At 42.2% G+C, this 26,976-nt stretch overlaps 1 protein-coding gene across 2 annotated transcripts in view; it reads left to right on the forward strand.

Annotated features, from left to right (window-relative positions):
- The window catches only part of DYNC2H1 (dynein cytoplasmic 2 heavy chain 1), a 6,555,988-nt gene that overhangs the window by 6,238,660 nt on the left and 290,352 nt on the right, over positions 1-26,976 (forward strand). For both annotated transcript variants that reach the window (XM_044072582.1, XM_044072581.1), the window contains one exon: positions 4,333-4,542. In XM_044072582.1, the coding sequence (XP_043928517.1) occupies positions 4,333-4,542 (210 nt within the window). The remainder of the gene's footprint in view (positions 1-4,332; positions 4,543-26,976) is intronic.

The raw sequence follows: 26,976 nt of genomic DNA on the forward strand, positions 1-26,976 counted from the left end.
CTACTAAGGAGTCTGGTAAGGCAGCCCCATGGCCTTTACCTTTGATTCCACATCTGTTATCTCAGAAGGACGGTCACCTGCTCAATGTCAAGCTTCACTCTCTTCATCTAACAGCCTGGCATATTCTGTGTTGAAACACAGCAGGTCTCAACTTCCTCAACAAGTTTTAAATGTGATTATGGAAGCTAGAAGACCTAGTACAAGAAAAGTGTACGCAGAAAAATGGAAGAGATTTTTATTTTGGAGTGCAGCAAAGAATTTGGAGATTTCTGAGCCTAATTTGAGTGTGGCTCTTCAATATCTTACTGAGTTACTGGACAAAGGTTTGTCTTTCTCTTCCATTAAGATTCATGCTGCAGCAATTTCAGCTCACTATGATTGTGACCCACCATTGTTTTCGCATCCTTTGTTCAAGCAGTTTCTTAGTGGGCCTAAGTATATAAGACCCCACGTAGAGCTCCTACTCCTGCTTGGGATCTCAATTTCGATGTCGAAAAACTTACTCTACAACCTTTTGAGCCTGCGGCTACTGCTGACTTGAAATACTTGTCATGGAAGACTGCTTTTTTGTTGGCTATTACTTCTGCAAGAAGGGTTTCTGAGTTGCAGGCCCTTATGGCAGTAGAGCCCTTTTTGATTTTCCATAAGGATAGGGTATCATTACGTACTAATCCTTCCTTTATGCCTAAGGTGGTTTCTAGTGTGGCTTTAAACCAAACCATTCATTTGCCTACTTTCTATGCAGATCCCCAAAATAAGGGGGAAAAGATTTTGCACACTTTAGATGTACATAGGCAGTTGCGTTATTATTTAAGCAGGACTAAGGATTTCAGGCAGTCTCAGCAATTGTTTGTTTCTTTTGCTTTGAGTTCTCAGGGCAAGCCTGTGTCTAAGCAAACTATTTCTAAGTGGATTGGGTTTTGCATTTCTTTTGTTACTCCCATCATGGCATGGGGATTCCAGCTGGGATTAGGCGTCATTCCACTAGGGCTACTGCCACTTCAACAGCATTTCTATGCGGGGTGGCAACTAAGGATATTTTGGAGGCAGCTACTTGGAGTTCAGTGCATACTTTCTCTAAGCATTACCACCTTCCTCTCTACTCTAAATCTAGGGCTGGTTTTGCCACAGCTATTTTGCAAGGCATGTTGACAGCTCCTGCTTCCTTATGATTTGCCAGCCTCCCTTACCTCTGCTTTGGGATTCTACCCAATGGTTAGGACTGCAGCAATGTGGAATGAAGAACATAGTACAGTTTTGTACCTACCATAAATGTAGATGTTCGAGGATCCACATTGCTGCAGTCCAATTTACCCTCCCTCCTTTCCTACTGTGTTTAGGGGTGGTGGTGTGGGCTAATATATATATATATATATTCTTGTACATTTGTATATATTGTATATATGTTTGATGCAGGGCTTTTTGGTGTTTTGGTTTGGGCCTTGTCTTTTTAGGGTCTTCTGACATCTGGGGCAAGAAAAGACTGAGGATATGACGTCGGTCATGCGCATTAGTACCCTGACGTCCTGACATCAGTCTAATGCGCCTTGACCGACGTCAGCCATATACTTTGGTATTCGGGCCGACTGGACAGCGGACTACCCAATGGTTAGGACTGCAGCAATGTGGATCCTCGAACATCTACATTTATGGTAGGTACAAAACTGTACTTTCCTTTCCCTCTCCTGTTACCTTAGTTCCTTTTCCAGTTTCTTCAGTAAATTATTTTCTGTACCCCTACTTGTAGTCATCCCTATTGGCAAAATTTTGTTCTCTGTTCCTGTATTGACTTAGTGCTTGGAGTACTTTTCTGGACAAAGAAATTTAGCTTTGATCCTACAGCAGAGTCTTTGTTGCTCCTGCAAGCCTAACTCATTCAGGGAATATAAAACACTTTAACAGAATGTTTAAACTGTGTATGGGCTTAATAGACTTTGAATGGGAAATTAGCAAGGAAATTCTGGAAATCTTTACAGAGTAGGTGACTCTTCAGATGTACAATTGGCAGTGCATATTGCATACCTTGACCTGGCCAAGGCATTTGATGCAATACCCCACTCAGGCATTGTTGACAAACTCTCCAAACTAGGCATAAATCCCAACATAACTCTCTGTATTACTGGCTGGCAAATTGATTGGTCCCAGAAAGTCAGGCTTGGTGAAACCCCCTCCACCAAGAGACCAATCACCAGAGAGTACCATAGGGCTGTGTACTGGGCCTACTTCTGTTTATCTACTTCTCTGAAGTCAAAATTAATTTCAAAAGCCTTTGGCTCATCAAGTTAGCAGATGACTGTAAATTTGGAGCCATCATAGATTCCCTCCATGACAAGAACATCTTGCAAGAGGGTCTGACACAGACAAATAACTGGTGCCAAAGCCATGGTTTAAAACTCAATGCTAAGAAATGCATTATAGTTCCTTTTGGGAAATTGTCCACCTAAGTTCATTACTCCATCGATAAAACACCCCTAAGTGTCTATCTGGTAGTCAGGGATCTGTGAACATATGTAGACGGTAATCTGGCCTTCGACCACAATGTACCAAAGATAGTAAGAAAATCTGTCTATATTACCCAATTTATAGGTAAGGGTATGTCATCCAGGTCCAAGGAAGTTATAGTACCACTCTACTCAGCCATTGTCAGAACCATCATTCAGTACAGTGCCACTGTGGCATGTTCCTAATCAGACACTTGCAACAGTTGGATTGCCCACAAAGGTTTCTCACCAGAAGAATCCAAGGCATGAATACTCTGTCCTACACAGATCTCCTAAAGGCCCTGTCTCTGTATTCAGTATTCTACAGGCTCCTGAGAGATGATCTATGCCTGGCATCCTCAGTTCCAGCTCTGTTCGATCTTTTGCATATTTGCAAAACAAACAACAGTAGAAACACTAGATCCAAGAGTGTGAAGTTCACTTTTGACATAAATAGAACATACTGGAGGGACAGATTTGTGACTCAAAGGATCACTGTGGTGTGGAATAGACTCCCCATCTATGTGAAGCAGATTTCATCCCTGACCCTGTTCAAATGAAACCTTGACTATTGGATGGGAAATCACATGTTCACCCTTGGTCTGGCTCCCATTTCTCTGATGGACAGAGGCCTTCAGTAAGTATAATATTTCTCCAATTAACACTCCCAAAAAAGTCCTTTAGCTTCCTCCTTGCTAACATATTCCCCCTACTAGTAGATACTCAAGATACTCAAGGACAAAATTGGGTTGGGGTGCATGGCTAGGCTTATAAAGGCTCTGGTGGTTATTAGTCTAGTAACAACCTGTTAACCTTTGAAATGTCATTTTACAGCCGCAGAAAATGCATTGCATCAGCCATTTTACTTCTGAAGGCTAAGCCCTGTGGTGTTTTGGTCAGATTCATTATTCTCAAACAGGAAAGGATGTTTCACTTATCCAGTTCTTCTGACCCCAATTGTTCAGATGGTCTTTCTTAAGCTTCAGAGGTATGGGCATGTGCTATTTCTAATACCAATCTTTTGGCTGCAAAACCTTCCTTGTGTCCCCAGTCCCTGTCGCTTCCTGATGTGGGTCCTGTTTTTATAGGGTTGAATGTCAGTGTTTCATTCCAGATTTTTAATTTTGAAACTACATGTTTTGGGCCTGAAGACTGAGCACTAGATCTCAGGAGGCCATAAAAAGTTTGCAGACTCTGTCAACAAGGAACCCTCATATTAGAACTATTCATGCAAGCAGCATAGAAGAAGTTTGCTGACCCTTTCTGTAAAGTCTTAGTCATAATTAATAACTAACGTCTGCATATGCTTGGTCAGCACTGAAGTATTCCGTTGTACAGGTTCATCTTTTAACCATTCCAACTTATGTGGATAGCCAACAATTCTGCTGAAAAGTCTGTATTTATGTGCAGGGTCTTCCATTTTCCATTCAGTAGAACAAGAGATAATGGCATGGAAAAGTTTGTGTCCTTTTGTCATGGAAGCTACTTTGATTGCAGTGGAGGGCTAAGAAGGTATACTGAAATGTGTCTTATGGAATTAGAAATTCTTTGACATTCACCTTTCTGACTGAACATTTCTTGATGATCTGTAGTTATAACAGTCACCTTTATAACTTACTTTCCAGTGAGTGATCTGCTTTGTACTCTTTGTAGTCTCTTCCTGCATTTGAGTAGTGGGTGGTTCTTCGTTTAGATTTAGCAAAGTTTCTCTGAAAGCACATTGCTTGTAGGAATATTTTCCTGGGAGAATGCCACTTAGATCAAAATGGTTACTGACCTTTGCAGTTTACAGAGTACAGTTTTGTAATTATGCTGATAATGACTAATTATGGTTATGTTTTATTTTTTGCAGGGTTCCAACCTGATTCATCAGAAAGTATCTTCTCCTAGTGAAAGACAGGGATCTCCTAGCCTGTCCTTTATACTTTTGGAACAATTTAATGCTATTCGCTTGGTGCAGAGTGTGCATCAGTCACTGGCAGCCCTCAGTAAGGTTATCAGAGGAACCTCACTACTAACATCAGAAGTACAGAAACTAGCTTCAGCATTGCTGGACCAAGAGGTAAGCAAAAACAGTCTTAACAGTATAGCCAACTCTTTGGATCTAGAGGAAGCCCTGACAGGTCTAGCCAAAGACCTAGGTATTTAAATGGTTTAAAATTGTCTTTGTCAGTGTTGTTGTGAACATGAAACTGTAACTGACCTGTTGTTTTTCAGAGCTTGTATTTGATTCCAAAGAGCATATATTTTATTTTTGATGGGTTAAGTAGCTTTCTTTTTTGTTATTGATTCCCTGGATAAGGGAGAGGAAATCTGACTGAAGTCCTTTTTACACTATTGAGAGGGCCAGATTGTAGCTAAATAAAACCATTTATTCTGCACAGAGTAATGGGAGAAGATGAGGTAGGGTGAAGTGTATTTTGTTGATGTTGATAGAGAATAGGAAGGGAATGGGTATAAAACCTTATGATACCCTTTTGCTGAGTGAGATGATTAAATAGCACAGTTTAATACTTTCTCTTTAGTCTTTCTCTTTTGTCTTTTTTTTCTTATTTTATTCTTTCTTATTTAGTTTCTTCCATGGCTGTATTACTACAACATTATATACACCACAGTTTGAAAAAAAATCTCTCTATATATCTTCTTCTTCTTCTTATTTCGGCTGCTCCGGTTGGGGGTCGCCACAGCAGATCAACTGTTTCCATTTCTTCCTGTCCTCTGCATCTTGATGTGTCACACCAACCACCTGCATGTCCTTTCTCACCACATCCATAAACCTTATCTTAGGCCTTCCTCTTTTCCTGTTACCTGGCAGCTTCATCCTTAGCATCTTATTCCCAATATACTCTGCATCCCTTCTCAGCACATGTCCAAACCAACGTAATCTTGCCTCTCTGGCTTTGTCTCCAAACCTTCCAACCGGGGCTGACCCTCTAATATACTTATTCCTAATCCTGTCCATCCTCATCACACCCAGTGCAAATCTTAACATCTTCAACTCTGCCACGTCAAGCTCTGACTCCTGCCTTTTTGTCAATGCCACTGTCTCCAACCTCTCTATATATACATGCATATATTTATTTATTGATTTTTTATTATAGCTGAAATCAGCTTAAGCCAATTACACTGATCTGTGTTTTATATTAATAGTAGTGGGATGGTATTAATCATAAATGATTAACCTTCCTTAATATTTCATAGAGCAAATATGTGCAAAGGATTTAACTTGCAGTCCACTATTAAATATATATCTTAGTATAAGTCATCATTCCATTCTACTTTATAGCTTACAATACCCTCTTCATACTTTGAGAAGCTGCTTAGTGTTAGGGCCTGCTGTACACCATAATATGATGGTCAGGTTGTTGTAGAGTGGCTTCTGTCTTTGTTGCTATACTCGTATTCGTTTCTGTTGGTACAGGGTAGATGGCTGTCACGTCTCCAAGTGTTTCCGGCACCCCTTTTCCTGCTGCTTAGTGTCCCATACACTTTGTTGTGCTACCAGGTTATGCAAGACAAATGCTAATGTGCACCTACTCTGGTAGATCGTTTAGTCAAATTTAGAACAGAAGCTGCTATTTAAAAAGGGGTAATTATTAGGGCATATAACATATTGCATGGTAACTATAACAATCAATCAGAAATGGCTAGAAAAGATTGGGAAGAGAGACTGGAAAAGCAGTTTACAAGGAAACAATGGGAGGACATATGTATAGCTCCCAAGCATGCAGCAAAGTCCTGAAGGTTTAAGATTTTTGTTTGAAAGTATTTGCCTAGGTATGTTTATACCCCAAGATACTTCAAGGAATTTTTCCTCAGATAGAAAGCAAATGTTGGATGTGTGATGGGAAAGAAAGAGGTAACTTGGGAGTATGTTTTTGGGAGTGTAATGAGTTGGCAGATTTTAAAAAAACTTTGGTACAGAGTACTCTGGTATATTGGGGGAGTAAATGGCTGTAACTAAGGAAATGATTCTTTTGAGCTGGAGCACAGGATTTGAATTGCCTGGACATGTTAAGACCTTATCACGTTTAATTTTGTTGGCTGACAAAAAAGCAATTGCTACAAAATGGAAATCAAAATTTAAAACAGTTGTATTTGAAGTACTGTATGTTGTAAAAGAGATAAAAGAACTGAAAGAGGGATTGTTAGAAACTGAAAGGAGCAAATTACATAAAATAGAATTTGTAGGAACAGTACATGCAGAATAATGTTCAGGAGGAGTGAAGTTTAAGGAAAGCAGGAATTGAGTGATTATGCAATGTTGGACTGAAATTTGTTATAAAGAAAGAAAAAATGTGTAGTGTGTGTAAATGGAAAAATGTTAATATGGTTTGTTTTCTTTTCTATTAATGTTTTAATAAAGGTGTTTTAAAAGAAGGGGCTGATGCAGAATATTCATGAACTGCGGTGGCACTCCGTATATAACTGAGGAGTATCAGAACGAGATTCCAGATGGCATCCCCACTGCTACACTGGAAAGTATTCAGTAAGGAATGTTTTAGAAGACTAAATGAAAACAGCCTTGACATCTAGGATCAAAGTCCAGGCTGTAAGCCAATTTGCTATTCCTGTTCCAACTTACAATTCTGGGGTGAATGACTGGCTCTAAAAGGAACTGGATCAGTTGGACAGGAAAACGAGAAAAATGTTTCACTCTTATCAAATGATATATAAAAATCATTGTATACCAAGATTATATACTCCTCTTTCCGAAGGAGGTATGGACCTAATTGAAACTGACTACATGTATAGATCTGCAATCATAGGATTGCATATGTATCTGCTGACGTCATCAGAGCCAAACATAGTAAAAGTTTTGAAACATGAAGAGAAGTAGTCTAAGATGATATCCGTGCTTGGTTTAGCAGAAGCATATCGATGTCAAGTGGGAATGGAAACCAAACCAGAAGTAGACAAAGGTCAGGCAGCAACTGAATGTGCCAAAAAACAAAAGAAAGAATGTAATCAGAAGGATCAGATGAGAAGGCAAGAAATGTGGAAAAGGCATAAATACAGTTGCATATACAGAAACCTCCTGTCTATCAGGAGCTGATGCAGAAGTGGTTAAGGAGAGGCGAATTTAAACCAAAAGATGAAAGGTTAATATTGGTGGCCCAGGATAGTGAACTACATACTGTACATGTATCCTGGGAGAAACAGACAAATGTAGGTTCTGTAAAACAGACCTGGAAACAGTTGCACATCTTGTAGCTAGGTGTGATATACTACTGGCAGAGGGCCTGTATAATGAAAGGCCTAATGTGGCAAGACTGTTGCACTGGATGTTGTGCGACCATTACAATATTGAAATAGCCGAGCAGCATTAGAAACATGAACCACAAAGCATTATAGAGAACAATAAAGTTTATATCACTTGGAACCACCCATTACCAGCAGTTCAAAAAGTAGATGCGAGAAAACCAGATATAGTAGTCCATGAAAAGACAAAAGTAGCATTGATCATTGAAATTGCTACACCCAGTGATTATATTGTCTTACATACAGAGAGATACAGTCGTAAAATGCCAGGATTTGTAGGTAGAAATGAGGAAAGAAGAATCCCAGACATTTACAATAGTAGTGGGAGCAATGGGTCTCATAAAAAAATAATTTACATTCTTATTTAGATACCAATACATGTAATTCCATATGAATTGCAGGAGTCTGTTCTGGGCACATTGTGGGTGCTGCAAAGCGCACTTTTGGCTAACGTCAAGTATTGAAACAGTATGAATTTTATGAACTTTAAATTGTACTTTGGCTTAGGAATGGGGTCCATTCCCATCATGGTATTAGAAACCCAAAAGACTTGTAGAAATTAAACTAACATAAGGCTTGTTTGGGGGGCCCAGATAAAATGTATTGCCAACTGCACTGGAGATGGGTTTGGGGTTCCTTTGGACAGCAGTTATCCATAATATGGAAGGAGCCATAGTGATGCAAAAGTTGAGGGTTTCGCATAGACACTAGGCATTCATAGTAATGTTACAAGAGATGGAAGAGGATATCTCTGGACAATGAATATTAGTGTACAGCGAGCACTGCTATATGGGAGCATGCGGATAGGAAGAGGACCATAGACAAAACCATTGATGTGTATTATTTGTTACAATAGTGCCTGTACATTTCTGTTCTTTTCCAGTAGGGCATGCTGTGGATCCATTTTAAACACAAGCATTTTGCAAACCCTTTTCAACACACGTCTGTACAAACAAGTTTGATATATACATAACATACAGTTCTAAAATATTTGTAACACAATTATCTTATATGAAGCATGTTGATATTCACAAATGACATAATTATTTACAAAATTCCAGTTAGCTGGGCTGGCAGTATCTCCCTTTGTCACAACATCAATAGGTTTTAGGTTTGAAATCTTAAAATTCTAGATGGATTCTATTTACTAATCATTGTGGAGATAGATGGACTGATATTGTGTTTGTGTTCTGTGTGGTGTAAGGATTTTAGCTGAAGTTGTAATTATTACATAGGGAATATTTACAGTTTGACGAACATTGTACAGTGGTGGCTTGACTACATGCTGCAGTTGATAAAGCCAGTAGAAAAGCAATGCTGAGGTCACTAATGAGAAATTCTAATGTATGCATCATGTAGCTAAGTAGTGCATTGTGGTAAGGTTTGAAGGTGATCTAGATAACATAGGACAGCCTGCAGTGCTATATTATTTTCACGAATTACACCCATATTGAAGGAAGACAACACATGTATGTGCATAGCTCTCCTCTTTCATTTATGAACAGCTTGTATCATATTTGTTTTTTTCATATAATTTAACAAACATAATGTGTTTCTTGGCCAAAACATTGTATAAATCTACAAAAATGAATTGTCCTGCTAGCTTTCCAGAGATGAGTGCATACCACTGATATATGTAACATTTCATGATAATATTTTTATTAAGCAAATTTCATTTGTTGGACATATGTCTGTGCCATTTTTTGAGACTTCACATGTCTTACCTCCACTCATTTCCACACACTAGGAAGGGGTTTGCATTGCTGGTTACCTAAACTTTATTCGCTGTATTGTACCTCTTTTGTCATTTTTATTACTCCTGCGTACTTGCACTAAGTTTTATTTTTTTGAGGTTTTTGTGGCTACCTCACAGCTAACTATCACCTGTTCCCAGTGCCTCTCTTCAATTACTGGTTATGGATTTATCCTTCCCAACTCCTCCCAACTTATTTCATTCAGGGATTGGTTCGGCTAAGGAGATTCTACCCTGGAGCAGCATCTTACTGTTGCTCAGGGCGTATTTTAGCATATTTTTCTGCCTGCCCTTGTGAGCACCCAACAATACCCTAGTGGCAGGGTGTGCAGTGGACATCAATGCTGAACTTCCCCTTATTTCTACATCAGCTGGACACCCCACTTAAGCAGCACCATACCCTTGCTCCCCAGATGTTCTTCGTGTTTCACTGTTGCAGTCATCAATTGTGGGTTATCCCTGCTGGATGGCCCTCAGCCGGCCTGAATACCAGAGTAAAGACTATCCCTCCTGCGCCGGTTGCAGGTCACCTGAGACTGATGTCAGGTCATCAGGGCTATAAAGGGAGGCAGCCGATGCCATTATGTCAGTCATTCTTGCAGTGGAGCCCAAAGCAGAAGCAGTTTGCGAGTGCACCAGTTGGCCATTGCCAGAATGAGAAAGAAAAACTACTAAAGCTAAGTGCCCCGTTGGGGATCTTTTTCTTGCACTTAACCGATGTCCAAAAAAATAAATAAATGTCTCCGCTGTGGAAAACAAATACCACACCGAGCCCTCCATAACCTGTGAGTGACTTGTTTAGGCCCAGGCCTCGACATACCCGGATGTTGGTTCTGTACTGTATTTAACACTAGGACTATGTGTAGAAGAGCTGAATTTCTAGCCAGGCATTTCAGGTAGACTAGTTACCAGTGCAAAATGGCATCCGTCAGTCAGTCTACGGTGGAAATTCCTAAAAAGATAAAAGAGAAGGAAAGCGATAGACCACAGAAGGTTAGGCCCACAGATGACACAAACCTGAAGTCTACCATCCAGTAGCACAGTGGAATTCAGTGAGGCGCCTATGCAGCCCCTGATGACAGCTGTACAACCACTGCAGGCCTCTACCGAGACCATTTTGGAGTCCGGTATGTCGCCGGATCAGGCTTCTCATTCTGAAATGTCGGTCGTCAGCCCCATGTTTGGGTCCGGAGCCACTTTGTAGGCACCAGCTTCCAAGGAAGCCTTTCAGATGACCGACGTCAGACAAAGACTGATTGCCATGCCACCAGCCAAAACTGCACCCAGGCCCATTGAATTACTGAAGCCTAAAAGCAGTGCCACTCATAGGAAAACTCATTCCTTGATGCTCAGTCATCCACTACCTCCCACCCAACCTGCTCAGTTACAGCAGTTACTTAGGATGGCTGAAGATTTAATCACTCTTATCAGAGGTAATCGGTCTACTCCAGCCAAAAGAAAAAGGGACCTTTCTCCAGAGGTGCTTTCAGAGCCAGATTCTGATCAGACACTGAGCAACAGCACCTGACAGCCTTTGAGGATTCCGATGCTGAGGAATCCATTCCTTCTGCATCACCTCCTGAGGACCTCTCATTTAAGGAGACCTTAAATACCCTTAGAGAGCATTTCCGTTTGAGAAGCTCAGGACTACCCCCAATCAAAGAAGAGATTGAGAGTTCCTGGACTTACCACAGCACAAACCCTTAGCCATCCCTCCCATTCTGGATGTGGTGGAGGATGTCTTCCTGGAGTCTGGCCTCACCCCTGATACCCACCCTCCTGCACCCAGAAAGCCTGATAGATATCATAGGGTAATTCAAAAAATCAACACTGCCACGGCTGGAAATCACACTTCAAAGATCTTTATTAACAATTACAGATGATTGAGCGCTTTCTTCCCTACATACAGGGATTTCATCAGAATCTACATTCATTCCCATTTTCCCCAATAAATACTTTAATCATCCTATCAATTTTTGTAATGAGTGACATCATGGTTTGATTAAAGTATTTATTGGGGAAAATGGGAATGAATGTAGATTCTGATGAAATCCCTGTATGTAGGGAAGAAAGCGCTCAATCGTCTGTAATTGTTAATAAAGATCTTTGAAGTGTGATTTCCAGCCATGGCAGTGTTGATTTTTTGAATTACTAGTGGACTTGACACTGTTTGGCTCACTTGTGGGTTACTAGATATCATAGGGTGCCAGATGCCTATAAGTATTTATTCAAGAATCCTGCAGCCAACCCAGAGGTCATCATTCAGGGACCCAAGGGAGCTAGGGACAGTTCCTCCAAAAACCTAATACCCTTTGACAAGGAGAGCAGAGCCTTGGACCGATGGGGCAAAAAGGTATACACTTCAGCAACCCTAGCCATTAGAGCTCTCAACTGCCAATTCCATATGTCTAAATATCAACAGAACATGCTGGAATTATTAAAGCAAAAAATGTCATCCTTACCAGAGAGTACTACTACCAGAGAACTAGGAGATCTGATACACTCCAGCTCTCAAGTGGCAAAACATTCCCTGCATTGCAGATTTGATGCTCTAGAAGCCTCTAGCAGGGCTGATGTTTCAAGATCAGTCATTAGGAGACATGCATGGTTGAGAGAGCAACCTTTGCCTGATCGTGTTAAATAAAAACTTCTGGACGCAGCATGGATAGGGAGCAATCGTTCAGCCCTAAAGCAGAGGAGGTGATTAAGAAAATGGAGGATAAGGCCAAGTCCATGCAGGCAGTCAAAGACTTCCTACAGGTACAGCCCCTCAGATTCAGTAGGAACTTTTCCACCAAACACTGGTCCTTTCCTGCCCAAGCCAAAATGGTGCAAAGGAAATGACGCAGAGATAGGCCCTCCAGGCAACAGCACCAAAGCCAGCAGAGGCCCAGACAGTGGACCTCTACCACTCCTAGGCAAGGGAGTTCTAAGTCCACTCCCTACCCTAAGGACTCACAATGACTCCCCCTCTCCCCTCTGCCCCCCCCCCAGGCTAGGGGGAAGGCTATCCCTATTCATAGACAAGTAGAAAACTATCATAGCAGATCAGTGGGTCCTAAAAATCATTTCCCAAGGGTACAGATTCTCTTTCAAAGAGAACCCAAGTTAATCAGGTTGTCCAGATATACCAGCAGATCAGAGGACAAAGGCCCTTTGCCAAATTCAAAAACTCTGTGCTCAAGGGGCAGTGGAGCCAGTACCAGAGGAACAAGCAGGAAAAGAGTTTTATTCAAGGTTGTTTGTAGTACCCAGAAAAGAGGGCACCTGGCGCCGTATCCTAGACTTGCCCACATTAAACCTGTCCCTCCTAGTGCCAAAATTCAAAATGCTAACACTCCAAAAACTCTTGCCAATGCTGACACCGAATACTTGACCCTAGATCTAAAAGATGCCTACCTCCATATATCCCCATAAGGGAGTCCTGCAGGAGTTTCCTATGCTTTAGAGCAGGCTCAGAGCACTTTCAATTCTCTGCTATGCTCTTTGGCTTATCTGCTGCTCACAGAGACTTCACCAAATGTATGGCTCCTGTCATTGCCTTCTGAAGACAGAAGAACATACAGATTTACCCCTCTGTGGGTGACTGTCTCATCCAGGCGGACAACAGGGAGAAACTCCTGCAGGATCTCATTTTTGTCCAAACCCTTCTAACCCCTCTGGGATTTACCATCAACATGGAAAAAATCCCAGTTCCAGCCCACAAGACGGATAACCTTCTTGGAGCTCTCCTGGACACATCCACCAAAAGAGCCTTCATCTCTCCAGAAATGCAGAGCTTTCTCCCCCTCTACTTTTCCCAGTTAGCTTACAGGACATACCTCACAGCAAGAAAGTTCCTGCAAGCACTAGGGTACATGGCATCCTGCATCCTGTTGGTGCCCTTGGCTGGGCTACACATGAGAAAACTGCAATGTTACCTAAGAAACCTGTGTTGCCAACATTATCAGTCACTGGAACTACAACTACCTCTGATTCCCTGCTTAAGGAAGAAACTCCTATGGTGGGGAGAGGTTTGTACCCTGAACGGGGGTCTACCTTTTATTACCCTTCCCCAAGGCCAGCCCATCACCACAGATGCCTCAGATATGGCCTGGGAGGCTCACTTAGGAGACATGTGCACTCAGGGCATCTGGGATTAGAGGGATCTAGCCTTCCACATCAACCTGAAGGAAATGATGGCAGTGCACATGGCTGTAACAGCTTTCAAGGCCCACCTCAGACCAGGAGTGCTCTTGATCAAAACAGACAACACCACGGTCATGTGGTACATCAACAAGTGGGGGGAACTCACTCCCTTTGTCGTCTAGCCATGCTAATCTGGCAGACAGCCTTAATGTTGGGACTACATCTGATAGCCCAATACATCCCAGGGGAGCACAACACCCTAGAAGACCACCTCAGCAGAAGTGTTCTGAACCCCTACCAATTGCAGCCACGATAGGAGACCTTCCTCAGCATCGTACACCTCTGGGGGACACCAGGGATAGACCTCTTTGCATTCATAGAAAACAGACAGTTGACCAGGTTCTGCACCAGGGAGCTCCACCCACAAGCTTGGACAGTGGATGCTGTCTCCTTCCACTTGGGCAACATGTTTGTGTATGCCTACCCTCCCTTGCCAATGATTCCCAGGGTACTTCTAAAGATCAGGGAGGAAGGGCCAAGAGCTATCCTCATTGCCTCGAACTGGCCCAGGCAGCAATGGTACCCCTTGTTCCTCAGACTGAACAAGGAGCTACCCATGAGCCTGCATCTCATAGAAAAACTGCTAACAAAAGAAAACGGGTCAGTACTGCATCCAAATCTTCAAACACACAACCTATCCATATGGCTTATACCCCAGAGGCAGATATCAAGTCACCCTCGAGCAAGCAGGTTCTGGATATCATTAAGGAGGCCAGTAGGCCCAGCACCCGGAAATCCTACTCCGCAAAATGGAAAAGATTTCCTACCTGGTGCCAAGCTAAGGGTACAAGCAGCTCCCATGCCACTCTCACTTTGGTTCTAGATTACCTGGCAGAGCTCGTGCAGAAGGGATTATCATACTCCTCCATCAAAATTCATGCCTCAGCTATCTGTGCTTATTCCCTACAGAATAACCTATGTTCTCCCACTCCCTGTTAAAACAATTCCTTAGAGGGGTGTCACACATCAGACCACCTAGAAGGCCACCCACTCCTGCATGGGACCTGAAATATGTACTGGAAAATTGACTTTACCTCCTTTTGAACCAGCTGCTTCAGCAGAAATAAAGCACCTCTCTTGGAAGACTGCCTTCTTGCTGGCCTTAACCTCAACCAGGAGGGTTTCCCAATCCCTCCTTTATGCTTAAGGTGGTATCTGATGTGACCCTTAATCAGGCTGTCTATCTCCCACCTTCTTTCCAAACCTAGAAAATGGGGGGAAAAGGATCTTGCGTACATTAGATGTGCAGAGACAGCTTCGATACTATCTGGATAGGACCAAGTCTTTCAGAAAGACTGCCCAGCTGCTGGTCAGCTTTGCCCCTGGGGCAGAGTTGAAACCTATATCCAAGCAAACCATTTCTAAATGGATATTACACTGCATCCATTTCTGCTACTTCTCCCATGAGAAAATACCTCCCAATCCTGTCTGAAGCCATTCCACTAGGGCAGCATCAACTTCCACTGCCTTCCACAGAGGCATCCCTACCAAGGATATTCTAGAAGCTGCCACCTGGACATCTGTTCACACCTTCACAAAACGCTACCAACTGCCTCTTTACTCCAAATCCTGGGCAGGGTTTGCTTCAGCAGTCCTGCAGTGGCTTCCACTTAGAGCAGTGCAAGCCTATTCTCTGTCTCCTTCCTTTCCTTCCTTCTTTCCTGCTCTTCAGCTTTTGGAATCTTCCCACAAGTGATGAATGCACCAGTGAAACAAGAAGAACGTAGTACAGATTTTCTTCGTGTTTCACTATTGCAGTCATCACATTTGGGTTATCTGCCTGCAGGTAGCTCTCAGCCAGCCTGAATACCAGAGTCTTCGGATTTCTGCGTCAGATGCTGTCTCTTCTTTCATGCCGTCAGGTTGTCAGGGGTATAAAACATGCAGCCGACACCATTACATCAGTCTTTCTTGCCGTGCAATGCCCAAAGCAGAAGCAGTTCGCAAGTGCCGGTCGGCCATCTCCTGAAATTTTTGTTTTTGAGTTTCAGACCCAAAGTCTTCAAAAAAGATAAGTACTCCATTAGGGATCCTTTTTCTTGCTCCAACCAATGTCAGTAAAAGTTAACAATTGTCTTGCCTGTGGAAAGCAAATACCTCATAGTTATTTTCATTCTTACTGCATCCCCTGTTTAGGCCCAGACCACAACGTCCCTCACTGTCGGTTTTGTGCCTTGTTTAACCCCCAAACTATTCGTCGTTGGGCTATTTTTGCAGCCAATTACTTTTGTACTCGATCTCAGTACTCCGAAATGCCTTCGTTAAGCCATCTGACTACTGATCTTCCGAAAAAACGTAAGGATAAAAGAGACAGACCGCATAGGTCCAAAACTGCCAATGACGCTTCCGTTAAGCTAGTCGCCAGTCCGCCGGTACTCAATGAGGTGCTTTTGCAGCCCCTGATACCCGCTACTTCAGATTCGCAGGCCTCTACTGAGACCCATTCAGAGTCCGGTATGCCGCGAGATGCTTCTTCGACTATGGAACCTGTGGTTGTCTCTACCTTGGATGGGTCCAGAGCCCGCTGTGCAGGGCACCGGCTTCTGAGGTTGTATTCAGGCCTACAGACATTCACTTTAAACCGACACCATCGTTTCCATCCAGAAGTTCCGAATCCCTCAGGGCAAAAACTCTCACTACTTCTAGAAAACCGACGACCAAACTTCGGGCTCAGGCCCATATGTCTCAAAAACAAATGCTTAGAATGGCTGAAGACCTTATTACCTTAATTAGGGGAAGCCAGCCTTCCCCCACTTAGAGGCCTAAAACTGAATTTCTTTCTGATTCTTATGATCGGGAATCTGATATTTCTGTTCCTTCTGATTACCAGGATTTGCCCTTATCTTCTTATGAGCATTCTGATGCAGAGGATTCCATTCTCTCTGCTTCCCTTCCAGAAGATTTTTTTTCGGTGAAACCTTGCATACTCTTAGGGAGCATTTCCGCTTGGAAAGCCAGGATTACTCTGAGTCCAAAAAGAGACTTAGGGAATTCTTACTCCTGCCTCAACACAGGCCGTTAGCTATCCCTCCTGTTCTGGACATTGTAGATGATGCTTTCTTGGAATCTAGCCTTACCCCAGACACTTTACCTCCAGCTCCCAGAAAACCCTACAGAGTACCTGACTCTTACAAGTTCCTCTTCAAGAATCCTTCTGCGGATCCAGGGACCATTTCTCAAGGACCAAAAGGTATTATGGCTACTGCTGCCAAAAATCCTACCCCTTCTGATAGAGATTCTAGAGCCTTAGACAGAGGGGTAAGAAGGTATACACTTCTGCTGCTTTGGCCATTAGTGCTTTAAATTGCCAGTTTCATATGTTAAAGTAACAGCATATTATGGGACTATGATGTTGATTCCTGACTGTGCTGAACACAAAGAATTGCAAGATTTAATGCATTCTGCAGAACAAGTTGGTAAACATAATTTGCAGTGTGGTTTTGATGCTTTAGAAGCATCTTGCAGGGCTGCTGTCACTGGGTCTGTACTTAGAAGGCATGCTTGGCTTAAGGAACAAAACTTGCCAGATCATGTTAAAGCTAAATTACTGGATGCTCCCTTAAACCAAGACCGCCTTTTTGGCAACAAAGCAGAAGTCCTCAAAAGGATGGAGGAAAAAGCTAAATCTATGCAAACTGTTAAAGATTTCCTACAAGTACAGCCTCCCAGATTCAGTAGGCATTGGCCTTCAAAGAACTGGTCCTTTCCAGTCCCTTCCAGGCCTTCTCAGTCCAAACCTAGGAACAGCAGACCACCTAGGCTACAGTCTCAGGCTACGCACAGACCTACGCAGTAGGGGACTCCCACTTCCAAATCAGGGAGTAGTAAGCTACCCCCCCTACAGAAAAATGGCATAATGACTTAACCTTAACCCTTCCGAGCCCTGCTCAACTACCTGCTCCCTTAGGAGGAAATCTCGCCCTGCATGCAAAAAACTAGGAACTCATTACCTAGCACATATGGGTTTTGAACATAGTTTCCCAAGGATACAGACTCCATTTCCACACACTACCAACCCCAAATGGCTGGCCAGACCTACCCCCAAATCAGTGGGTAGAGGCCCAACAGCAGGTTCTCTCTCTCCTCAGTATCAGAGCTGTTCAGCCTTTCCCAGAAGAACAAAGGGGACAAGGTTTTTATTCAAGACTTTTTCTGGTACCCAGAAAAGACAATTCCTGTCATCAAATCCTGGACCTCTCTATTCTCAACACCTTTCTGGTAGTTCCAAAATTCAGAATGCTAACTCTTCAAAAGCTTCTTCCTATGCTAGCCAAGGATGCCTGCCTGGCAACCTTAGACTTATATGAAGCTTACCTGCACATCCCAATAAGAGAATCTAGCAGGAAATACCTATGCTTCAGGGCAGACTCCATGCACTATCAGTTCTCTGCACTTCTCTTTGGCTTATCTACTGCGCCCAGGGTATTCACAAAGTGTCTAGCTCCAGCCATTGCATTTTGCAGGCAGAGAAATATTCAGATTTACCCATACTTGGACGATTGTCTGATTCAGGCAGAAAGCCAGGACTTGCTATTACAACACCTGGCATTCGTAAAGAAACTTCTAACCTCACTGGGGTACACCATCAATGAAAATAAATCTCACCAGTACCCTGCAAACAGATTGTATTCCTGGGAGCAAGCTTGAACACAACTTCCCAGATAGCATTCCTCACTCTGGAGAAACAAGTTTATTTGACAACCTACTTCAAACTACTGGCCACAAAGCCCCAGCTATCTGCAAGGAAAATACTGCAAGCCCTGGGGTTCATGGCCTCTTGCATTCTACTAATTCGATATGCAAGACTGCGTATGAGGAAACTCCAATGGTATCTAAAAAGCCTATGGTATCAACATTCTCAGGACCTGGAAACAATGATTTCTATCATTCCTTGTATGAAGACAGAGTTCCTTTGGTGGGCAGAGGCCTGCAGCCACAACGAGGGACTCCCTTTCACTCTACCTCTGCCACACAAACCCTAACAACAGACGCATCAGACTATGCATATGGGGCTCACATGGCAGGGCAGTGCATTCAGGGCAAATGGAACCCGAGACAGATGCACCTGCATATCAATCAAAAAGAAATGTTAGCTGTACAGAATGCTCTGACAGCCTTCAAAGACCGTATTCTTCCAGGACAACTGTTGGTAAAGACAGACAACACCACAGTTATGTGGTACATAAACAAGCAGGGGGGGATCCCACTCATACCTTCTCTGCAGACTAGCCATGGCTCTGTGGAACACAGCCTTGTGCTACCAAGTACAACTACAAGCTCAGTTCCTGACAGGCAAACTAATCTCACTGGCAGATGACTTAAGCAGAAATCTCATGGACCCACATGAATGGAAACTAGAACCCAAAATATTCAACCTTTTGTTGAGGAACAAATGGGGGACTCCAGAGGTAGACCTGTTTGCCTCCCCTCAGAACTACCAGTTGAACAAATTCTGTCCAAGAACTGCCCACATTCAAGCTTGGAAAGTGGATGCCCTGTCCTTTACCTGGAAAAGCCTCTCGGTTTATGCCTTTCTCTCTCTCCTTCTCCTCTCGAAAGTTCTAATAAAGATGAAACAGGACAAGCCAAGGACAATACTGATTGCACCAGACTGGCCACGCCAGCACTGGCACCCCCTGTTGCGCAGTATGACACTGCTGCAACCATGGCCCCTGCCTCAGACCCCTTCACTGCTGTCCCAGCAGGCGGGCCAGATTCTGCACCCTCATCTTCAAACCCTGAACCTTGCAGCCTGGCTAATTCCTTGAGCTCTCCTCTAGCATCCCTTAGTAAGCAGGTGCTGGATGTCATTCTGGAGGCAAGGAGGCCTAGTACTACAAAATCCTATGCTGAAAAGTGGAAAAGATACTGTTCCTGGAGCCAGGCTCAGGGGATGGGCACAACGGTGCCCAGCTTATCTCTTATTCTACAGTACTTAACAGAAATGTTCCCCAAGAGCCTATCCTTCTCGTCAATTAAAATTTATGCCTCTGCCATTTCAGCACATTATAGAACTGAGTCACCCCTCTTCTATCACCCCTTGCTAAAACAATGCCTTAGAGGGGCCAAAATTTAGGACCCCCCCCCCAGGAGAGCTCCCACTCCAGCCTGGGAACCTAACTTTGTATTGGAAAAGCTCACTCTTCCCCCCGCTTTGAGCCAGCTGCAACAGCAGAGTTGAAGTTCCTTTCTTGGAAAACAGCCTTCCTTCTAGCCATCACTTCAGTAAGAAGAGTGTCTGAATTACAGGCCCACATGGCAGTGGAACCCTTCATTATCTTCCATGCGGACAGGGTTTCCCTCAGGACTAATCCTTCCTTTATGCCCAAGGTGGTGTCTAGTGTAGCCCTAAATCAGTCCATTCATTTGCCTACTTTTTTCCCTAATCCACAAAACAAAGGGGAATTAATATTGCACTCTCTGGATGTGCACAGGTAACTTAGATTTTATTTGGACAGGACTAAGCCTGTCAGAAAATCTGAACAGCTGCTAGTTGGCTTTGCTGCAGGGCAGAGGGGAAGGCCATTTCAAAGCAAACCATTTCCAAATGGATAGCCCATTGCATTAATTTCTTCTACAAGCACCATGAAAAACCTACCCCACAGGGGATAAGATCACATTCCACCAGGGCTGCATCTACCTCTGTGGCTTTTCTCAGAGGAGTCCCTACCAGGGACATCCTAGAAGCTGCTACTTGGAGCTCTGTACATAACTTCACCAAGCATTACTACATGCCTATCTTTTCTAAATCTAGAGCTGGATTTGCCACTGCAGTCTTGCAGGGCTTAATAGCTGGCCCTAATGCTCTTTAACTTCCTCCTCCCTTCCTTAGCATTGGGAATCAATCCAAATGTGATGACTGCAACAGTGAAACATGAAGAACATAGTACAGTTGTGTAAACTTACCATAAATGTAGATGTTGGAGTGTATTCACTGTTGCAGTCCTGGTTACCCTCCCTCCAGCCCCCTGACTTCTCTTGGCTCTACCTTTCCTTCTTGTTTGGTATATTTATTTTTTCTGGTGTATTTGCTTTTTGATGGGGGTGTACTATACCATATAATTGCTTCCTATTGTGGGGGCACCTGACATCTGGGGCAAGAAAAAACTGATGTAATGGCATTGGCTGTATGTTTTATACTCCTGACGACCTGATGTCATGGAAGAAGAGACAGCATCCGACGCAGAAATCCAAAGACTCTGGTATTCAGTCCGGCTGAGGGCTACCTGCAGGCAGATAACCCAAATGTGGTGACTGCAACAGTGGATACACTCGAACATCTACATTTATGGTAAGTGTACACAGCTGTACTTTCTGTACACTTAACATAAATGTAGATGTTAGAGTGTATTCACGGTTGCAGTCCTGTTTCCCTCTCTCCTTCCCCTTTTGTTTCCTTCATACCTAATTATACCTACTGGCTTACCCCAAGGTGACCTTCTTCAGGCCTTCTGGGCAGGGTTCCTATAGGCCGGGGGCAAGAAAAACTGATGTAATGGTGTCGGCTGCCTCCTTTTATAGCCCTGATGACCTGACATCAGTCTCAGGTGACCTGCAGCCGATGCAGGAGAGATATTCTTTACTCTGGTATTCGGGCAGGCCGAGGGCTTCCCAGCAGGGATAATCCACAAGTGATGACTGCAACAGTGAATACACTCGAACATCTACATTTATGGTAAGTGTACACAACTGTACTTTCGCCTCCATGGAAGTCAAACTACATGAGTGTGCGTGCCTTCATTCTTCATCCCGGGATGGGCATGACCTCCCTCTCTGCCTGCACCATCAGGGCACAGCCGACTGTTCAAACGCAGGTTGGCTGGGCTGTAGTCAGGATTTCATCCTTCAAGGCCAAGAGCTCAGGTTTCTCAGATTTAAATCTGACTACTCTGTGACCTGCATTAATATTTCTAAAACTGCTTCTTTTTCTAGGTGATTATTTAATAACACTATAAAATTCATCAGCATAAGATGTTTCTGCAGGATATTTTCAAATTGAAGAAAACTACATTTTGCATTTTTCTCATACTTATTCAACAGTATTTGCATTGAAGCAAGCCAGAGTTGCCTCCCTCTCAAAAACAAGACTGAACTAGGCACAGCAGCTAAGAGCACATTCCTTTTTTATTCTGTTTTCCTTATTAATTTAGTAGTCTGGCAGGAATGGAAAACATTTCCCAAGCTCCAGTAACAGAGATAAATTTATTAACCTGTGAAATCTAACAACGGTTATTATTTATTTATTTATTTTACATTTGTTTATTCACATTCGTGTGTTAGCCTAGTAACAATCTGTTAATCTGTGAATATAAGGCTCTCTGTTTCTATTCAAAACAAACCTCCTTTGAAAACCTTCCCAGTTCCTATGGAAAATAATACACCAAATGAATGGATAGGCTGCAAATGATGAGGAGGAGAGGGAAAGATTGATACATGTTTAACAGGCCCTCTTTCTCACCAACAGGATTTTTAAGCATTATTTATAGTGTTACTTTCTCTTTGTACAGGATAATCTTTTCAGCTGATCTGTAACTAGTTTATTATTTGTATAGTTTTTGTACAACTTTTTCATGCGCATTTGTTTGATTGAGTGTATAAATGTGTTAAACTCACATTTTATAACCAAATAACTAGCTAAAAATGCTGTTTGTTCAATGTAATTAAGTTGTGGTCATTTACATGTTCTTTGTCATTGCCTTTTGGTTCAGGTCATAACAAGGTCTTTGGAACAGCTGACACACCTGGTTAGTAAACTGAACGAATGAACAAATAAATACATTTTTTCAGTTGCCAAGTACCTCTTCTCATCAACCAACCCATCACTTCCCCTTCTTCTATCAAACCACTTCTACTTCCCATGTTTCCCTTTTTCAGCCAAAAGAGCAAAAGAATTTGAAAAAACTTTCAGATGAAATATCTAGTGACTCACCACATGGCTCAGATGGACTCAACCCATGGTTTGTAAAATTATATTATGATCATCTATTCTATCTCCTTATGCCTTATTTATAATTTTTGCCTCTGTACCAACACAATGGACTTAAATAGGAGCAAGCCAGAGTTACCTCCCTCTCAAAAGTTAAATATACCTTTACCAGTTATTTTTGTCCCATACACTCATATATATATATATATATATATATATATATATATATATATATATATATATATATATATATATATATGAAGGGCAGGTATTGAGCAGTACATGTACCTTAACTGATGATATTCTTTGGAATGCCAGCAAAGGGAGTCTAACTGGTTCAGTATTTATAGACCTTAGAAAATCCTTTAAATTATTTCATCATAACCTCTTCCTTTAAGCCCTCACTGCTTTGACTGGTTCAAGGATTTTTGTGTCTACCAGAACCTTTTCTGTAAACTTAAGTATAAATCCTTTTAAAAAGATATATGCCAAAGTCTTATGCTATCACATCTTGTCTTCTCTATATTCATTAACAGGTTTCCCACCAAACTTCCACAGCTACCATTCTCTCTATATGTAGATGATATTGTCTACAAAACCAACCCCCTCCCTCATCACAGTTAAAAAGAGCTGAAAATGGTTTGTCTGTACTTTCCAGGTGGCAACAAAGTATGCATCTACTACTAAATACAAATGAAACAAAACCATGGATATTTGGAACCCTCCAAGAGCTGTTATCTGTATTGTGTGTGGCACTTCCCATGTAATAATCATGCTAAACTAGAAACTACAAGTTACTTCCAGTATTCAGCTGTTTGGCTTAATGAACGTTTATAGATTTTCAGCATCACATTAATATAACAAGGGCCAAAAGAAACAAACTACTCTTTTGGTCAGCAAAGATTTCCCACTTTCTCTCACCAAACGCAGATCTGCAGTTGATAAGGCCATCCTCTTAGCAGAGCTAGAATACACTTTTCCTGTCATCACCACATCTTTAAAGAAGGACTTGTTAGCCTTATAAGCAATTAGTAACCACATCTGCAGGTTTGTTATCCTATGCCCCAAAAGAGTGTACCAGTGCCTTATACTAGTCAAAACAAAGTGGCTGCATGTAAAATAGCACCCCACAAGGGGTGATAATATCTTGGACTTGGTATTAACCAACATGAGTAACCACTGCAGCATCTCTATAGTATCATCTTCCCTGGCAAGATCCGACCACAAAGTGGTCACTTTCGAAGTCACCATCTCCCCCAAACCCCTCTTGCTAGGATCAGACATAAAAGTTTTGCCAAAGCTGATTACAGCCTCCTGAGGGATGGTGTAAACAACTTCACAGACCCCCCCCCCCCCTCTGTAGGAACTGGCACCAATATCTAAAACTGCACCAAAGCACTATACAAGTATTTATATAGATGCATGGAATCAAGACTTCCCAACATGACTAAATCATCCTCCACATGGAAGAGTAAACCTGTCTGGTGGACATCTGCAATAAATAAACTCTATAACAAAAGGAAAAAATTGATGTCCAAGACCAAGAAGGAGCAGGTGCCCAATTGGGAGCAATGTCTCCTTAGCCTGAACAAGCAAATAAGAGCATTAGTGAAATCCTCCAAAGCAAACTTTGAGTCCAAATTGGCCACATCTACTAGAGACAGTCATAAGGCCTTCTTCACATATCTCTGCAACCTCAAAAGAAGCACCCAGATCTGTTCAGAGTTGGTGGTCAAGGACACCTCATATACAAGTGCTGTAGATATAGCAAACTTGCTGGGTGACAGATTCAGTGAAAACTTTACCCCTCTGTCCCCCGCATCAGTAAATCAGGACATCCCCAGTACCTGCCCCCTTCCCCTGATATATAGGGAACAGGTCATCACTGCTCTCTCAAAGGCAAAAATACAGCCTCCATGAGACGTGATAACATCCCTGGCTGCATCCTACGTGAACTCAGACAGGAAATTGCAGCACCATTAGGTACCCTGTTCAACCAAAGCCTGAGTACTGGCTTCATCTCAGCTGAGTGGAGGACAGCCAGTGTCATCCCTTTAAGCAAAGATGGAGCGTTCACCGATCCGGGAAATTATAGACCCATCAGCATAACTAGCCTGATCTGCAGAGCCATGAAATGGATTATCATGGACCTCATTAACAAGGACATTGGCAACCTCCAAACACTTGATCCCAAATAGTTTGACTTCGTCAAGGGGAGGTGATGTCTGCTAAATTTGATCGACTTCTTTGAGACAGTCACCAAAGCCATGGACGAGGGGAAGACCATGCACACCGCCTACCTTGACCTGGCCAAAGCCTTTGACACTATTCCTCACTTGGGCATAATAGATAAATTCTCTCAACTAGGCATCAATCCATATGTAACTAGATGCATAGCAAACTGGTCTGTGACATCAACAAGACTTGTTGGCAGGACAGATTTGTGTCTCAGGGACTCCCCCGTCTATGGAATAGACTCCCTCTCCACATCAAGCAGAGTACCTCTTTACCCCTTTTTAAGCACAACCTGGATAACTGAATGGGAAACAGAAAATATACCTCTGGGATTCCACCCATGTCCCTGCTGGACAGGGGCATTGAGTGCTGACTTGCCTAAACATGGGCTATACTCTTGGCTAGGCTTATAAGGGCCTTAGGGCCAATTGCTTAGTAACCTCCTATGATCCGATTTTATTGCTAGGCTCCTTGTTTTCATACTACTAAAACTGGAGTCATTTTGTTTCTTTGCTGGCTGCTGATACCTAGCTCTTCAGATTATCATCTTAGATCACTTTCTCCTCACGTGCATTTCTCCAAACTCCATGTAGAAATTGCAAATTGATTACCATTGCTTCTCTTTCATTGACCCAGAACTTTGGGAATCTTTTCCCTCCACCCTAAAATAATCCAGTCATACAAGGAATTCAGAGTGAGATTTTAAAAATGTATTAAAAACTATGCAAAAGTGCACCTACTTCCTTACCCCATATATTACATAGCCTGTTTCCCAAACACACCTAAAATCTACCATGTTTTAAAAAATGTTAAACAAGCATACCATGCAATTCTAATATAGTATCCCATACAATGCAATTGTAGTGTACCCTTCAATCAAATTCACCATGCTCCCCAACCCCCACTTTTCTTTTGTGTGTTTCTTTTTCTCTAAATAGCTTTGGAAATGCTGTATGTAGTTTCTTCAAAACAGTAGTTTCAACAGTTATGGTATTCTACAGTTTTGTATGTTATTCATCTGACATATATAGAAACACATTCCCAAGCTATTAAAGTACTACTAAGACTGATTTTTTTTAACTCTTTGATTATATTAAGTCACTATACTGTTTAAGTTCTTGGCAGACATTTTATTCACTCCATATATGGACAGTAAAATTTCTCTTGTCAAAGGTCAAATGTTGAATAATTTGTCTGTTCATTGTTTGCATTATATTAACTTTATGCATATCAAGTGTTCAGATGTTTTGTAATTACCAGGCTGGTTTGAAAATACATTAGTTGAACCAGTACTCTACCCCTGAAAACAATTGTAAATAAAGTAAAATACAATTCTTCTCCCAGTCATCAGTTTGCTGTAGACTCTGTTTATTTTTTCCCAGTCATATAATTTAATGTTTCTATAAATTATTATGAAAAAACATACATTTATGAATATGTCCATAACAGAAAAATGATTAAATGACCTAAATGCTTTGCATACAGTCAGTGATATTGCCATACCTCCATTTTTCATCTGTATAACAGTTAATAAATACATACCTTATGAACTTTAAATGTTGTCTTTTATCACCTTTTCTTATATGGCAAAGTCTGAACCTGGGAACTGATCCCTTAAGTGTCAAGGCAGCTACTCAGTGTGCATATTCTCCACAGACCTCCCCCAGATTGAGGAGGTTTCACCAGGGCCTTCAGTACCAGACTGACTGGTCAGACCCTTGAAATCAGGCATCATTTGACAGGTGGCACCTGTTGCTGTGGTGATGAGACACCATCCCTTAGGAAGCATGAACTGATGCAGGAACCAGTCGTTTTGCAGGCCTCTGTCTTCTCCACATCAACTTTGGCAAGGATATCCCTGAGCACTGTGCCCTATCACCTCATGTCTGGTGTTTGCCAGCTGAATTCTTGACCCCTTCACATGAGTACTGGTTTAGTATCAGAATTGTAGTGTTATTTTACATTATTTTAATTAATCTCTTTTAAGCATTTTTTTGTCTTAGTAATCACATCAGTTATCATATTTTTAGTTGTGTTTTCTTGTCATTTCCAGACAAACTTTACTATTAAACCGTAGAAAGTATTAAATGCCTAATTTAATTCACCACTTTCAGAAATGGTACTGTTGTGAT

This window comes from Protopterus annectens, chromosome 5.part0, assembly GCF_019279795.1.
Source record: "Protopterus annectens isolate FY-2018-M chromosome 5.part0, PAN1.0, whole genome shotgun sequence".
Classification (NCBI taxonomy): Eukaryota; Metazoa; Chordata; order Ceratodontiformes; family Protopteridae; genus Protopterus; species Protopterus annectens.